The 16,897-nt window shown below is 55.9% G+C and overlaps 5 protein-coding genes across 5 annotated transcripts; 3 read left to right on the top strand and 2 right to left on the bottom strand.

Moving 5' to 3' along the window:
* Positions 1-714: 714 nt before the first annotated feature.
* ACO1O0_004216 (YL1 nuclear protein C-terminal domain-containing protein) lies at positions 715-3,035 on the top strand (the record flags this gene model as incomplete). The annotated part of the gene is made up of 4 exons (XM_083193657.1): positions 715-1,285; positions 2,551-2,599; positions 2,654-2,669; positions 2,739-3,035. 4 exons carry the CDS (start codon positions 715-717, stop codon positions 3,033-3,035), a joined length of 933 nt encoding a protein of 310 aa, XP_083050605.1.
* A 532-nt stretch (positions 3,036-3,567) lies between these two features.
* PFY1 (profilin) lies at positions 3,568-4,274 on the bottom strand (the record flags this gene model as incomplete). Its single annotated transcript, XM_083193658.1, has 4 exons — positions 3,568-3,702; positions 3,785-3,931; positions 4,004-4,088; positions 4,258-4,274. The coding sequence occupies 4 exons, from the start codon at positions 4,272-4,274 to the stop codon at positions 3,568-3,570; spliced, it is 384 nt and encodes a 127-aa protein (XP_083050606.1).
* A 2,230-nt stretch (positions 4,275-6,504) lies between these two features.
* Positions 6,505-8,487, top strand: ACO1O0_004218 (uncharacterized protein; the record flags this gene model as incomplete). The annotated part of the gene is made up of 1 exon (XM_083193659.1): positions 6,505-8,487. One exon carries the CDS (start codon positions 6,505-6,507, stop codon positions 8,485-8,487), a length of 1,983 nt encoding a protein of 660 aa, XP_083050607.1.
* Positions 8,488-9,032: 545 nt separating this feature from the next.
* YKT6 (palmitoyltransferase YKT6) lies at positions 9,033-9,895 on the bottom strand (the record flags this gene model as incomplete). The annotated part of the gene is made up of 5 exons (XM_083193660.1): positions 9,033-9,073; positions 9,135-9,500; positions 9,567-9,649; positions 9,715-9,797; positions 9,875-9,895. The coding sequence occupies 5 exons, from the start codon at positions 9,893-9,895 to the stop codon at positions 9,033-9,035; spliced, it is 594 nt and encodes a 197-aa protein (XP_083050608.1).
* A 705-nt stretch (positions 9,896-10,600) lies between these two features.
* On the top strand, positions 10,601-16,578 carry mug81 (Sec63 Brl domain-containing protein; the record flags this gene model as incomplete). Its single annotated transcript, XM_083193661.1, has 2 exons — positions 10,601-11,506; positions 11,566-16,578. The coding sequence occupies 2 exons, from the start codon at positions 10,601-10,603 to the stop codon at positions 16,576-16,578; spliced, it is 5,919 nt and encodes a 1,972-aa protein (XP_083050609.1).
* Positions 16,579-16,897: the final 319 nt, after the last annotated feature.

A 16,897-nucleotide genomic window follows, 5' to 3' on the forward strand; every position in this document is an offset into this window, starting at 1 on the left:
CACGATTCCAACATGGTATTCGCCTTATGATGGCGGTTTGAGGTTATCCGTCGCTGTAGCCCACCATTAGCTGTGGGATTTTTTGAGAGGCTCAAAGTAGCTTACCTTCGAGGTGGAAGAGGACATTGGATTGGTAGTTCTTGAACATCTGGGCCACCAGCTCCACGTTCATGTTTTCGATGTTGATTTCCTGCGCCGGTGTTAGTGTTGCAAAGCTCCTATTTTGTCACTGAGGGTTAGTACCTGAAGACTCTTGTTCATAATGACAACTGCCTCGTTAAGTTTCTCCTATAGCTAGTCAGGTCTGGTGCCGGCCAGCCATAGTGTGTCTTTTGCTCAACTCACAACATTGGAGACGATGCGGGACAGCAGCAGGTTCTGCTGATGTTCGTGCGGGCTCTCCTAATTGTAGAGTCAGCTCCCTGAAAACCTCTGGGTTATCCGTGTGCGGGTCTTACCATACTAGGAGCTTTGTGGTACGTTGTGTTTTGGTGAGGTTGAGGTTGCGACTGGCGATTGACGCCGTGTTGATCTTGGACCCCACCAGTTTTAGACGCCAATTCACCACATCTAGAACTTCTAGGTTCCCAGGCTCCTTGCACGGTCTCCAACTTCCACCCTCGCACATCCATCATTCACCTACTCCCCCATCGTCATCCGAACAACGTCCTCGCTAGCATCCATCTCGAATAACCGTTCTTCAGATCCCTCGCAATGGCTCAACCCACCGAGGCGCAGATTGCCCACCAGCAGCTCATCGAGCAGCTCGACATCCACTCCATCCACAAGAACTTCCGCAACCCCAACTGGCGGCCCAACCAGCGACGCAATAAGAACCTCAAGGCTATCGTCGGCGATGCCTCCCGCCGCGAGGCCTCAGCTCTCGCTACACCACAGGACATCAGCGGCAACGCGACTCCCGCTGCCACCGTCGGCGACGACGGCCTGTCCACCAGCGGGACGTCAACGCCCGCCACCAGCAGCAACGGGAGCAACCCGCCCAACCTTGCACAGGCCTCGCGCAGCCTCTCCAAGCTGGTCCTCGAGAAGAGCCTGAAGCCCCCGACCGGCGGTGGCGGCGCTGCTGTGGCCGCTCCGACCGCGACGTACACTAACATCGAATCGGCGCCGTCGCTGGCGCACCCGAGGCACTACTGCGACGTGACGGGCCTGCCAGCATCCTACCTGGACCCCAAGACAAGGCTGAGGTACCATAACAAAGAAGTATTTGCTTTGGTACGGTCCATTCCGCAGACGACGGCCGAGCAGTTCCTCGAGGCGCGTGGTGCGCACACGGTGCTCAAATGAGCCGTCATACGGATACACAAATGGACCACAAATTGGTGCTACAGGAAACCTACGGGGCTCGTGGGATTTACGAGGGCAATCACTACTGTGCTGAGCCCATCTTCATGACTTCCATCGCAGTCACTGGGGATGAGGTATGTCCGACCAACAAAGTCAAGCTCCAACTATGCACCCTACACCTCTCGGCGAAGGGATGGCAAATGGCGCTCCGGCTTAATCGTGATCATGGAGTTTGTTCTCCGCCTGTATTTATCGACAGATTACCGAGAACGTATGGAGGAACGGATCTCAGTTGCCAGGGCGAGAGCCCTGGCCGTCGCGGCAGTTGTTTTGGGACGCAGAATAGCGATATTAAGGATACGAGGCGTATATCACGCCATGCATTACGACAAGAAGTCGTTTGGGAAAGAAGCAGGCCCTTGGTAAGGGAACCTAGCCGTATAATAATAGAGCTGACGTCGGCTGCACTCGATACCTTGCTTGCCCTCTGCCCTCGGTGACAGCTGCGAAATATGCTTCACTGGTGCCATCCCGAGTCGATGGAGTGATCCATCCGTTACTTACCATAGCTCACAAGCTCTCGCGATAGGTATCAGGGGTGACGGCGACACAACGAGGCTCAGACGTAGGCGGTGCTGATTTCACATGGGAATGCAGAGAGGAAGAAATTTGTGAGGGCGAGATCGCGCAATGTGGTCAAAATTTTGGGCGAGGGACGCAGCGGCCAATGGAAAGAGCCCAACCTTCGGCGCGCGGGTCAGAGCTGCAGGCAGCCCACTTCCAGCTTGGCCCATTCGGTTCCTGACGACAATCGCCGCGTCGCTCCCCTTGAACTTTTGAAGTTGTCCTCTCATCTGCGAACCCAAGAACCCCGTGTTTCGGCTCCGACGACCTCATTTTCCCCCAGGCTTCGCTGCCCGACCCTACGCGCAGCTCGACCTTTACCGAATCTCGCGCTTTTAGTTCTCCTGGAAATATTTCTGTTGTTTTTATTCGGACAAAGTAGCCCAAGATGTCGTCGATGTGGCTGTCAGACACCCAAAGTATGTTCTGCCCCACGACACGCGACCTCCTGCTTCGCTATTTTACGATCCAAACAAAGCCTTTCTGGCGCCTAGGTATATGGAGGCTGACATGAAAGAACAGAGATTGGAGTAGTTTTTTGCTCCGGAGGTAGGCATGCGCCTCGTTAAAGCTGTGGCGCATAGAGGCAGGCAAGGCTAATGACAATCTGGGCAAAAGGAGGTTTCTTCCTCATTGGAGGCGTGATGCTCTTCTTTGATCGGGCCATGTTAGTATTTCTCCTTGCTACGATGGCCTTCCGGCTAACATGCCAAAAATCTAGGCTCGCCATGGGAAACGTACGAACCCCCTTCTTCCCCTGAATCCGCGGACCCCCGAACGTCGAAACCTAACAACCGACTTCCCAGATCCTCTTCCTCATCGGCCTCACCATCATCATCGGACCTCAGAAAACACTCCTGTTCTTCGCGCGGAAACAAAAGGCCAAGGGCACAGCTGCATTCTTCGGGGGGCTGACGCTGATCCTCCTGAAGTGGACGTTTATCGGCTTCCTTGTCGAGGCGTATGGCATCATAGTACTGTTTGGCGACTTCCTGGGCACCATCGCCGGGTTTGCGCGGGGCCTGCCAGTCGTGGGTCCGTACATCGGTATGGTCGTCGACCGTTCTGGGCTTGGACGCCGAAACGCGGAGCTGCCAGTCTAAACGATTGGGATAATATGAAAGAGATGACGGGCTGGCAAGGCCCACGCGAAAAAGGGATTATCATGGTAATTGTTTAGGCGCTCTGAGAATTTGTCGTCTATTGGTGTCAGCTAGAAGGCACAGTTTGGGACATTAGCAGGTCAGCGGCGGCGGCATGGCGTTCTACGACCAGGGTCTCGTAGCGGATGGAAAAGCTTGTACAGTTACTGTATCATGTTTTGATGAATCACGGAACAACGTTACCACTGGATCTAATGGAAACAGGAGAAGCGAGGCGCGGGACACCTCTTGCATCGAGGGCCATGTAGGAAGGACATCTTATTTGCTTATATGCAGAATCGCCAACGAGAACCATCTGAATCCTTGTCGAACAAAGACGGTAGAAACCTTCTCAGCCTGTCTAATCAACGGCTACCCACATCCTCGCACCAAGTCGCTGTCAAGCTCATCACGACGCGGGCAGGGAGCTACCCAGTTTTCCAACTCTCATCCGCTGTCCTAGGCAACACTCTAAAGAGACATTGGCTTGCGCTTAGTATCCCTGGCCGATGAGGTAGTCGGCCAGACCCTCGACAGTTGAGGTGGCGTTTCCGGCAACAGCGCCATCGGGGTGGTGTCCGACGATGATGGCCTGCTTGGTCTTGGCAATAGCAACACCAGTACGGCCCTGTCAAAGGGTTAGCTACGCTTCTTAGATCTATACATGGTATCCTTGTATATCGAGGAGGATCGGCTGGGGAGGTTCGTACAGATCGCGCGTAGATGCTTCGGCCCTCGGCGCGGGCCATGACGTAGCGCTCGCCGACAATGTAGAGACCCTCGCCAAAGGCCTTGTCCTTAGCGGCGTCGTCGCCGCCAACGATGGCCGAGATAACCTTCATCTCCTCGGGCTTGATCTACACCGACAGTGTCAGCCGCGAAAGGAACGCCTCATTGGGCTCTTGTATAGTGGGAATGGTGAGCGGTACATCAAACCCTCCCGAAGCGGCCCAGGCACTGTCGCCAGCAACACTAATGATGGCAGCCTTGTCGATGTGGCCACTGCCGACCAGGCTATAAAAATAACACACACAGCCAGTCAGTATCTGGTATCGGCGTCCATCGGGGGAGCATGTGGGTGGTGATGTACCTTGTGTCAATGTAAGCTGTTCAACCATGTTAGCAATCGGATGTTATTGCTGTGGTGCACGGGGAGGTGGGGTGGTGTTCGCGAGGGGCTTACTGACCTTGCCAGGACATGGTGATATGAAGAAAGGACAAGGGCGAAACGCAGCAGAAGGAGGATGCTGGAGCTTGGCTTTGCGGTGCTCGATATGGCGAAGTGGGAATAAGCAGTGCAGGGTGTTGCAGAGTCGTAGTTCCTGGATTGTTGTTGACGGAATGAATGAATGGGGGGAAGCTGGGTCTGCCCCTCAGCTAAAATCGACAGCAAATTGTATCACCGCCTCGACCGCCAAGGACGAATGCCGTCAGTCGCCGCATCCGCCCGGGACGGCCAGCCTCAAGTGCTGCACTGGTGCACCCACTGACAAGACTGGTTGCACCTCTCTGCCCAGTGTCATCCGATGTACCCCGCTGCCGATTTTGCTAAGGAGGGGTACTTGTTGGGGAGCCTCTGCCTTTTTTTTTTTTGCTCCTCTCAACCCCACCAACAACCATCCACGGCAGTCGACGACGGCCTTGAATCGGCCACCGGCCTATAACGACGGTGCGGACCGATCCCCCGGACTTTGTCTGCGGTTCATGACTCGGGAATCCTTGCGGTGCTGCTTTGTGAGCGGGACCTGGCATGAGATGGGGATTCCAAGGCTTGTTGTCTGCCAGTAGTACCCTGTGCATCGGCCATGTCGGCACTTGACAGAACCTTGCATCATGGATCTCTGCACCAACGGTTCCAGGGATAAATGACTCGATACGGTATTAATGCGGTCTTTAAACTTCAAATCACGGGCCCATTCCAGGCTCGGGGAATGTACCTAATAGCACGAGTAGTATAAGCATGGCACTGGATCGTGCTTGAACCTACATAGTAGCTTGTATAGCCCAGCTCTCCGATCTCCAAGCTTACCCATTATCCTGTGTCGACAACAATGTTTGTGCTACCTACCACGTTTTAGTATTACTACTTACGAGTACACACATGCGGCTCTGTTGGTGCCGCGTCCCAAGACATACTACTGTTGCCGTTGAAGACCTTGCCAAACTAACGCTGGCGATCTCGAATGTAGTAGTACTAAGTACTAGTATTCGACACGTTTAGGTCGAGTCCCGTGCGCCATGTGGACATGTCTCGGGCAAGGCTAGGGGTTCACTAGGGTTTATATCAGAGCCCTCAAGATAGGCTATAGCATGGATGTCTGATTGCTGATTTCGCTCGTTAAAGCGACACGGACCTCCTTTAGTCGGCTCAACATGACATGTTGAGCTCTTGGTGGAGCTAGGACGCCGGCACCCCCGGCAAAAATGGGAGCTTCACTTGGAGGACGGCGAAGTGGTGGAAATCCAGACATCGTACATGACTTTTAGAGCAGGCTGGGTAAACTGTGGGATGTTGCCAAGGGCCGAACACAAGGCCGAGAAGGGTGGTGATCTCGTGGTACCGAGATGAGCTCCCGTGGCTTGTGAGCTTGTGAGCCGTTGCCCGTACGGTGTTACGATCAAGGCCAAACATGCGAAGAGCGTCGCCCAGTTCCGGATCCGCACGATGCATGGTCTAATGAGTTGGCAGGATATTGTACATATAAGGCATAAGGATCGAGGATCAGGGCGCCCAGGAGCCCTAGCACTGGGCGGGGCCAGACCCTCGACTCCTCGAGCAGGGTCCAGGCAGGATGCAGAGGACGTTGATGAAATGATCAAATAAGGCAGTTTGGGTGCTGGGGCTGCGGATAGCTTTTGTACAAGCTAATAGCGAGAGTTTAGCGAGGGTTTCGGAGGCTCTCTGGTTTAGCGCCCCCAGCAGTCCTTCATTCCACTTGAAACACGCGCCTGGCCAGCTGGCGTTTCCGATCTGCACCTCCCATGCCCCTCGCGGCCATTTTACCGCCTGCAGCGACCTCAAACTTGGCAGCAATGGAAACCCTCCACCACCTCTGCAGTCAACGCCCCTTCGTGTAGTCCATGGCCCATGGGAGGCCGTGGTGGGACAGCCCTGACGGGCCGCGCAAACAGCGACGAACGAGGACCGGCCAAACTTGCAAAACGTACCAAACATGCCATGGCAGCCATGCATCATGGGGGAGGGGGCGCGCCTTTTTGGCCCGCCTTGGCCTGGGGGTCCTGACCTTGACCTTGGCCCAGGAGCGCGCGATTGTTTGCTAAAACACCTATTACTACTAGTACTAACTCTGCTTCAGGCATGTGTGAAGCGCCCGTCACTCACTCATAACCCGCTGGCGGCCTGTCCTCGAACGTTTCCTGCAACAGTTTTCTTTGCGTAGTTTATGCCCCCCCTTCTTTCGTTTCGACCATGGCCCCTCGATCAAGGACCGCCACGCTGGGCGAGCGCCCGACCAGTTCTTCTGGTGTCGGATCGGGGTCTGGTGGGCTCATGGTGCCCAGGACCAACGACTTTGACAAGAGAAAGTCTCGCGATGATCTCTGGCTCACCTTGAACGCCGACAAGCAGCGGAACAGGAACTTTCAAGTCCTCGGTGGTCGTGGCCGGCTCCCGTCGCCACAGTGCCCTCCTAGTAACTGGAACCCAGATGCCATCGGCACCCACGGCGACACCGGAGTCATCGCTATCGGTATGGCCCTGGGGAGTCCAACGCATGCCCCGTCTGGCACGGGGTGGCACCCACAGCTTGCAAGCGTCATCTCGCCCGGCCCAGTACCAGCAGAACCACAGGCAACCGTCGAGGAGGAGGAAGCGCCAAAGACGAAGCCGCGCATGTGGAGTTTGTTTAGGAGCAAGTCCAGGGCGGCCAAGAGGGCCAGGGCCAACACGGAGACGAGCTCGCCAAAACCAAAGACGGAGACGCCGCCGCCTGTCATTATGAGCCCGGGGGAGAGTCAGAGGCATCCCGCACCGAACATCGGCCGGAGCGCCTCTCTGGCAGCTGGGTCGGCTAGACACAAGCCTATCATTATGCGGTCAAACACAGAACGCATCAAGGGTGATGGCGGCTTGGAAAATCATCGCCCTCCTCAACCACATCGAGCTCCTCCTCTACCCCCTCAACAACAACCGCATCGACCGGTGCAGACAACTTCTCCGAAACAGTACCATGAGCGTCCCGCTCCAATCGGTGCCTTCCATCTGCCCGCGTCACGAGGACCGCTTCTAGATGTCGAGATTCCTGATATCACCATGGAGCGCTACAGCATCATGTTTGGCCAAGTATTGCAGAAGAAGCCAACCCAGAATCAGCCTCCGCAGCAGCAACAGGGTGAGATGCACCAACCGCAGCAGAAGCCACTCCTTCCGTCATCGGCTCTCCTTGCTCGGCGGCAGGCTACCCTGAGCAGGCTCAAGACTATTGAAGACGAGCCCCTAGAAGAGGACTCCGAATCTGAACTGCACCAGCTCTCCCGGCCTCGACGAGCAACATCCCCTCAACCAAAGAGCTCGCCGACGTTCCACATATTCCCGCCTACTCCGAAACGCATGAGCGTTACGCAGACGCCAACCCCTCTCTCTCGCCCGCGTTCAAACACCTCCCCAGCTGGCTTGCCCTCGCCGAGCCAGGCAACCTTCGACCAGCCCCTTCCATCCAGGGAAGCTTCGAGAGCGCAGGCGCTCCCGCGCCTTGCCCACGGCAACAGTTCCACCGATAGACTGCCATCAAACCCCTCTCCGCAGGCCCAGCGTCGTCCGCAGCCTTCCTCCAGGCACTACCGCGGGACTCCGCCGACCGCCACAAACCCCGTCTTCGACTCGCCAGTGAGCATGGACGAGCCCGTCGGCGACGCGAAGGCGACATTCTCACCGCCGCCCATTAGGGAGCCGGGCTGGGACGTCATCTCACCGCCCGCGTCAACAGCCTCTTCCGGCGCCAGCACCCCGAAGAAGGGCTCCCTGTCGTCCATCGCGTCGTCGGAGCAGATCACCATCATTAGGCAGATCTCCGTCCCTGACGTACCGCCGGAGGACGAGGCGGAGAGGGCGCTCCGGGAGGCGGTCGAGGCCTCCATCACGCGGCAGATCAGCGTGTCGCGGGAACAGCGGCAGCTCCTGGGCTCCCTCCGCGGGCACAGCATGCGGCGGAGGAAGGATCCCTCGCAGCAGCAGCAGCAGCAGCAGCAGCAGCCGCCGCCGCCGCCGCCGCCGCCGCCGCCGCCGCCTCCGCCGCTGGGCTTCGGCCCCATGGCGCACGCGGGCAAGAATGAGCGGCTCGCAGAGACCAAGAAGCTGACTCCTACGGTGGTGCACCCCGGTCTCACCGTTGATTCTTCCCAGTCGCTTTATATGCATCGGAGGAGCGAGCGTGTCATTGTTGAGGGGGCGTAGAAGCTGATGACCATATTCTGGCTTTCCACCCGGGAGTGGAATGTGGGCGTGATCTGGGGGAGGAGGGCTGAGTTCAAGAGCTGGTTCTTGATGACATTTACTTTCTTGTCTCTCGTTTATTACGCGAACCTCTAGGGATTGGCGTAGGAGCACCCCGCTGGTTTCGGGGTGAACCCGATACACCGCATGGGAGGGCCATCATCCGCATTGTCGTTTCTTTTGTTGTCCGATGCAGCCTTGATGGCACCCGAGCGATATACATATTACCACGGTGGAGCGGGCGTACGGCGAGACCAGGTCTCTATTTAGATTGATATTAGAAGCATTATCTCACACCTACCAAAGTCCGTCTCGTATGGCTCGTTATTTGTCTCAATGTCTGTTTGCCATCATCTATCAATCATCGGCGCAATCTAGCCATGCCTCCACAAGCAGCGAACGAATAAAATAAAACGAAAGGCCCGGATCAGTGGTATATGCGTCGTCTCATCAGTAGCCAATATCAAGAGCCCTCTCCGGAACCCATTGCGGACGCAACAGCGTAATTACATCAAAATGCAGCAGGAGTTCTGCTTCTTGGCTTGTTCTACTCTCCCCATCAGTTATGTATGCCCTCGGCCGGCAGAGCAGGAAGGAGAGGTGCGTACGGTAAAACATCTTGCTCTGGTTGCTGAGCCCGTCGCTCTTGGCTACGAGGTCGTCAATCTTCTCGCCGCGCTGGAGGACGCTCTCGATAGTCTTGTGGAGGACAATCTTGGTCTCGTCGAGCTCCTTCTGGATCTTGAGTATGCTGTCGGCCTGCTCGGGGTCCTGGTACTTGGCGAGGTAGTCGCGCAGCTCGGGCATGGCGATGCTGGGGGTGCCGGTGGCCCAGGCGGAGCGCGGGTTCTTGGTCAGGAACTCGTCGACGACCTTGCTGAGCAGCTGGTGGGCAACGAGGGCCGGGTACTGTTGGTCAGATATGATGATGCCGCAGACACCCTCGCTGCGGCCGTAGGCGTGGAATGTGTAGTCTATAGACACGGAGTGAGTTGAGTATAGGGGCCCTTTGCTGCCACGTCTTTAGGAATATATCGCACCTTGTTCCTCGACATCCTGTCGCTGCCCCGGCCGTGTCCGCTCGGCGACGGTCTTGGAGAAGAGGCTCATGAACTCGCCATAGCTAAGATCCTCCACAGTCAATACAACAGGCCGGGTCGTCGGGTTGCGCAAGGGGGAGGGACAGACTTATTGCGTGTGAAGCGCGAGTAGGCGCTCAGCTCCTTCTCGGCAACAATCTCGTGGGCGGGCTTGGAGTCGTTGCGGATGATCTGCCGAGGCGAAACAATGGGGGGTCAGAGCGAAGTTGCGGGCGGTGATATCACCGGTAGGGAGGGGCAGAGCGTACACCGATGTAGAGGAGCTTCATGGTGGGCGGCGGTAAGAATGCGGTCGGTCGGGATTGTTCGTTTGTCTACTGCTGATTGTGGTGGTGCAAATGGGCCGCAGCGGACGGCACAGCTCGGGCAGGAGGACAGATCGTGGAATGGAATGGAGAGGGAGCAAGAGACCTAGCTTGGACGGGGCGGCGTTGATGTTTGGAGCTTCCGTTGGTGGCCACCGCCATGGATGAATGGCGGCGTCACATGCCCCCAGTGCTGATTGTTGGGGCCTGGCGGGACTCCGTACAGCAGTCGGGGCGCCTGGAGTCCGCTCCGGGCAGCGCTGCTGCTAGTGGTGGGGTGCCCAACCTACCCTGGACGCCTACCCTGGACGCCTACCGCCTACCCTGGACGCCTACCACCTACCCTGGACGCCACCCCTGTGGTCGCTCCTGCCAGGTTCACCGCTGCCCCTCCATTGCTCCACGAGTCCAGATCCACAACCATCGCTCATCCATGACGGATGATGAGCCACAATCCCATCTGCAGCCCGTGTGACTCCTCGATAGACTCGTTTCCATTCCTCTAAAAGCTCGACACCAGCATCGCTGCGGCTTTTGGGCCATTTTTGTCTGCTTCACAACCAAAAATCTGCATTCCCTCCCTAACAAGCCTGGACTTGATTCAATTCCGATTTCTCTGTGCTTAGACTCGACCAAAGCTCACCCCTCCCTCATACGACACACCACGCCATGGCATCTAGCGAGCTCAGCTCCGCCGAGTCGCAATGGAGAGAACAATATGCCGCCATGCGAGCTGCGCTGGCGGACCTCAAGCTCCCGTCCCAGGATACCAAGACTCAGTTTGTCGACGCTGATCTTGACGACTCCGATTTCGAGGGCTATTCGTCAGGCACCAGCGGCCAGGACGTCTGGGACTTTATCAGTGACGATGGCGAGGACCAAGACAGCAGCGACTTCGTCGACGACCATTTCATGGACGGTGTCCCCAGCCACAGCACAGAGTGGTTTTCCACCCGGTGTTCCGAGATCGCCGCAAAGAATGGGTTGTCTGCCGATGTCTTCCAGACCCAGATCTCGAGTGTGCTATCCTCCGGTCAATCAGACGAAGAGCTCCAGACTAATCTGACGGACCTTGTCGGGTTCGACGACCTTGACTTTATCATTGAAATTCTGGGGCACAAGGACGAGATCGTGGCGGCCCTTGCCACTCAGACCACCGAACAGCCGACAGGAAGGAGACTGCTGAGCAAGCGTGAGCGCGAGGAGGCCCTCAGACGAAAAGACTTGGAGCACAAGTCGGCGCCCCTCGCGGCCAGTCTGACTCGTGAAGTCCAGTACCCCCATGTCTACAAAGCATACAATGCCGGAAACACCCTGAGCCACACCGGCAAGAAATTCGGGTTACCTGAGGGCCATGAGAGGCTACAGTTTGACAAGTATGAGGAGTATGTTATCCCAGCCGGCCGTAAAGGGACGCTGGGGCCCGGCCAGAAACTAATAAACATCTCGGATCTCGACGGGCTCTGTCGCAATACCTTCAAGGGTTACAAGACACTGAACCGCATGCAAAGCCTTGTTTACCCAGTTGCGTACAAGACGAGCGAGAATATGCTCATATGCGCCCCTACAGGTGCAGTACGTTGAACCACACTCCGAGCTCAGACTTGGCTTTCCTTTTACTTACTTCCCGCCAGGGCAAAACCGATGCTGCTATGCTCACCATTCTGCATACAATTGCGCAGCACGTATTCCCCAACCCGATGGACGACCCTACCGCTGTTGAGTTCGGGGTGAATGCAGACGACTTCAAGATTGTCTACGTCGCTCCCATGAAGGCTTTGGCTGCAGAAATCACCGAGAAGCTTGGCAAGCGTTTGGCCTGGCTCGGCATCAAGTGCCGCGAGTACACTGGTGATATGCAGCTCACCAAGTCTGAGATTGTTCAGACGCAAATTATCGTTACTACCCCTGAGAAATGGGACGTGGTGACAAGAAAGGGCACCGGTGATACGGAACTCGTGCAAAAAGTCCGGCTCCTGGTCATCGACGAAGTCCACATGCTGCACGATGAGCGAGGCGCCGTGCTTGAGTCCCTGGTGGCTCGAACTGAGAGGCAGGTCGAAGCTACGCAGTCGCTTATTCGAGTTGTTGGTCTAAGTGCCACATTGCCCAACTACGTCGATGTCGCCGATTTTCTCAAGGTCAACAAGCACGCTGGCCTCTTCTACTTTGACGCGTCCTTCCGACCTGTTCCCTTGGAGCAACACTTCATCGGCGTCAAGGGCAAGGCGGGTCACAAACAGACTAAGGATAACCTGGATACCGTTGCGTTCAACAAGGTCAAGGAAATGCTCCAGCGCGATCACCAGGTCATGGTGTTTGTGCACTCTCGGAGAGACACAATGGTTACTGCCAAAATGCTCAATTCCAAAGCTCTGGATGATAACTGCTTCGGGCTCTTTGACCCCGCCGGGCATCCAAACTACGACCAGGCTGTTCGAGCCATGAAGTCATCACGATCCAAAGAGATTCGCGAGCTTCTTCAAAAGGGCCTAGGGATTCACCACGCCGGAATGGCAAGATCCGATAGGAACCTCATGGAGCGCCTCTTTTCCGAAGGCGTCATTAGGGTGCTCTGCTGTACGGCTACCTTGGCCTGGGGTGTAAACTTGCCGGCTGCCGCCGTAGTCATCAAGGGCACACAGGTTTACAGCGCCCAGGATGGTAAGTTTGTTGATCTTGGTATCCTAGATGTGCTGCAGATCTTTGGTCGTGCGGGTCGACCTCAGTTTGAGGACACTGGTATTGGCATGATCTGTACCACGCACGACAAGCTCGCCCACTACTTGTCTGCCGTAACGGAGCAACAGCCCATTGAATCCAAGTTCTCGAGCAAGCTGGTGGACAACTTGAACGCCGAGATTTCTCTCGGAACGGTCACCTCGATTCCCGAGGCTGTGACCTGGATTGGCTACTCCTACCTGTTTGTTCGCATGAAGAAGAGTCCCCTCACATATGGCATTGAATGGGCGGAGATTCGTGATGACCCAGCATTGGTCCAGAGACGTCGACAGCTGGCCATCCAGGCTGCTCGAACCCTTCAACAGTGCCAGATGATCATCTTCAACGAGAGAACCGAGGAACTGCGAAGCAAGGATATTGGTAGAATTGCCAGCCAGTACTACATTCTCCACACCAGCATCCAAGTCTTCAACTCTATGATGCGGCCTCATGCAACTGAAGCGGACATTCTGAAGATGATCAGCATGAGCGGAGAGTTCGACAACATTCAGTCACGGGATAGTGAAGCCAATGAGCTCACACACTTCAAAAACGAAGTTGTCCCGTGTGATGTGGACGGTGGAATCGACACTCCCCAAACCAAGACCAATATCTTGCTACAGTCCTACATCTCTCGGCAGCAGCCTGAAGATTTTGCACTCACGAACGACATGAACTATGTCGCCCAGCAGTCTGGCCGTATCTGCCGCGCTCTCTTCATGCTCGCGCTGAACCGAAGATGGGGACACCAGTGTCTTGTCCTTCTCACTCTCGCCAAGTCGATCGAGAAGAGGATCTGGCCCTTCCAGCACCCGCTTCACCAGTTTGATCTTACCAAGCCGGTGCTCAACAATCTCGACTCAAAGGACCACCTGACGATTGAAACGATGAAGGAGATGGATGCTTCAGAGATCGGCAGCTTAGTGAATAACCAGAGTGCTGGCAAGAACATTGCCAAAATCCTGAACCATTTCCCGACTGTACACGTCGAGGCGGAGATTGCACCTCTTAACAGAGACGTGCTACGAATCAAGCTCTATGTAATTCCCGACTTTACCTGGAAGGACTTCTACCACGGCACTTCTGAGGCATTCTATGTCTGGGTCGAGAACTCGGAGACCTCCGAGATCTATCACCACGAGTACTTCATCCTCAATCGGAGAAAGCTACATGACGATCATGAGCTGAACTTTACCATTCCCCTCTCCGATCCGCTGCCGAAGCAGATCTACGTCCGGGCTGTGTCGGATCGTTGGCTCGGCGCTGAGACAGTCACACCTGTGTCTTTCCAGCATCTCATTCGCCCAGACACCGAAAGCGTGTATACAGAGTTGCTGAATTTGCAGCCTCTCCCCATTTCGGCCCTCAAGAACCCGGGTCTGGAGGAGATATATGCGCAGCGGTTCCAGTTTTTCAACCCGATGCAGACGCAGATCTTCCATACTCTGTATCACACGCCCGCCAACGTCCTGCTGGGCTCTCCCACAGGTTCTGGAAAGACGGTTGCTGCAGAGCTGGCCATGTGGTGGGCATTCCGAGAGCGTCCCAAGTCCAAGGTTGTCTACATTGCACCCATGAAGGCACTGGTCCGCGAGCGAGTCAAGGATTGGGGTGCACGTCTTGCCAGACCACTTGGTCTCAAACTGGTCGAGCTGACTGGTGACAATACCCCTGATACGCGTACCATTAAAGATGCAGACATTATCATCACCACCCCCGAGAAGTGGGACGGTATATCTCGTTCGTGGCAGACCCGAGGCTATGTCCGGCAGGTGAGCTTGGTTATTATTGACGAGATTCACCTCTTGGCTAGTGACCGAGGTCCAATTCTGGAGATCATTGTTTCGCGAATGAACTACATTGCCTCAATGACTAAGAACTCCGTGCGTCTGCTAGGCATGTCGACAGCCTGCGCAAACGCCACAGATCTAGGAAACTGGCTTGGTGTCAAGGAGGGTCTGTTCAACTTCAAGCACTCTGTGCGACCGGTGCCTCTAGAGTCGTACATTGATGGCTTCCCAGAGGTGAGAGGCTTCTGCCCGTTGATGCAGTCGATGAACCGACCGACGTTCCTCGCCATCAAGAACCACAGCCCCAGCAAGCCCGTCATTGTCTTTGTACCCTCCCGACGACAGACGCGCCTCACTGCGAAGGACCTCATCAACTTTTGCGGCATGGAAGACAACCCACGTCGCTTCCTCCACATGGACGAGGACGACTTGCAGCTACATCTGTCCAGAGTCAAAGACGATGCGTTGAAGGAAGCCATTAACTTTGGCATCGGCCTTCACCATGCCGGTCTTGTCGAGTCGGACCGTCAGCTCGCCGAGGAGCTCTTCCTGAACAACAAGATCCAGATTCTCATAGCGACGAGCACGCTGGCCTGGGGTGTCAACTTGCCTGCTCACCTCGTCGTTGTCAAGGGCACCCAGTTCTTCGATGCCAAGATCGAGGGCTACAGGGACATGGACCTTACAGATGTCCTCCAAATGCTGGGTAGAGCAGGGCGACCACAGTTTGACACGTCAGGTGTGGCTAGGATTTTCACGCAGGATTCAAGGAAGGACTTTTACAAGCATTTCCTCCACACGGGGTTCCCAGTCGAGTCGTCCCTGCATACCGTTTTGGACAACCATCTTTGTGCCGAGGTCTCTGCCGAGACCATCATCACCAAGCAAGATGCCCTGGACTACTTAACCTGGACCTTTTTCTTTCGACGACTTCACAAGAACCCGTCTTACTACGGACTGGAAATCTCGGCAGAGGACCACAGCACCATTGTTGCCCAAGAGCTTGCCAACGAGTACATGATTGAGATGGTTAATAAGTCTCTCGACGAGCTTGCTGAGTCACAGTGTGTCGAGGTCTTCCCTAATGGGGACGTCGACCCTACGCCTCTAGGCAAGATCATGAGCTACTATTACCTCTCTCACAAGACGATCCGTCACCTTGCCCACCAAGCCAAGCCTAACGCGACCTTTCTCGATGTTCTGTCTTGGATGTCCCGCGCCATCGAGTACGACGAGCTCCCCGTCCGCCACAACGAAGATCTCATCAACGACACTCTGTCACAGAACCTGCCCTTCCCCGGCCACTCGTTCAATCTCCCCATGTGGGATCCCCACGTCAAGGCATTCCTGCTGCTCCAGGCACACATGTCCCGCATAGATTTGCCCATCACCGACTACGTGGGCGACCAGACCAGTGTCCTCGACCAGGCCATCCGTATCATCCAGGCTTCCATCGACGTCCTCACCGAACTGGGGTACCTGTCCAGTTGCCTCCGCATGATTAGCCTCCTACAGTCCATCAAGTCGGCTCGCTGGCCAACCGACGCCCCCGCTACTATCCTCCCCAGCGTCGAGCCAGAAACCACCACGGACGAAACACCCCTCAAGGCCATCGCATCCCTGCCCCAGCCACAAGTCAGCAAACTTGCCAAGACTCTCGGCGTGCCACATTCCCAGACATCCCGTTTCGCCCGCGCCGTCTCCACTCTCCCCAACATCTCCGTCTCCATCGACTCAGCCACTGCCCTCTCCCTCACCGTGGGCATCAAGCGCACCAACCCCCTCGTCGAGCGCGACGCCCGCATGTACGCGCCCAAGTTCCCCAAGACCCAGACTGAGGGGTGGTTTGTCCTTGTGGCCGACGTCGCCAGAGACGAGGTCATTGCCGTTAAGCGTGTTGGCTGGACGGCCGCCGGGCGCGGAGGTAACGGGAAGCAGCAGCTTCAGGCCGGGACTAGACCGTCGGCGAGGGCGGTCATCAAACTTCCCGAGCCGAAGGACGGGGACGCTAGGAAGTTTGATGTCATTGTCATCAGCGATGGGTATGTTGGTCTGGAGCATCGCATGCTGGGCGTGGACATCCCTGCCCCGCCAACGGTGGACGACGATCTGGACAAGAAGACTCGGGGTCCCTAGAGGATCAAACAGGGGTTTTGCGAAGCACGAGGAAGAAAACGCCATTTCGCATCATAAGAAAGAAATCATACGATAGACAGCTCAAAGCCCTTTCCCTTATATAGAATTCTTAGAAATTCTCGCGAAACATTTTGTGAACTCTAGGATGCCGAAATAGGTAGTAAGTAGTATCAATGCGCCGCCCCCCAAACCCAATGCCAGCGAAACGTAAACCATAAGCTACATATGCCCAAACGCCCCTTATAAAACAGGCACTCTCGTCTTCGATATGCTCCAAAAGAATTTCTGTGTACCGAAAAACAGAAAAAAAGCAAGTTAT

The sequence above is a fragment of the Amphichorda felina genome (assembly GCF_050947745.1).
Source record: "Amphichorda felina strain 45539 chromosome Unknown scaffold_4, whole genome shotgun sequence".
In the NCBI taxonomy this organism is placed as follows: Eukaryota; Fungi; Ascomycota; class Sordariomycetes; order Hypocreales; family Bionectriaceae; genus Amphichorda; species Amphichorda felina.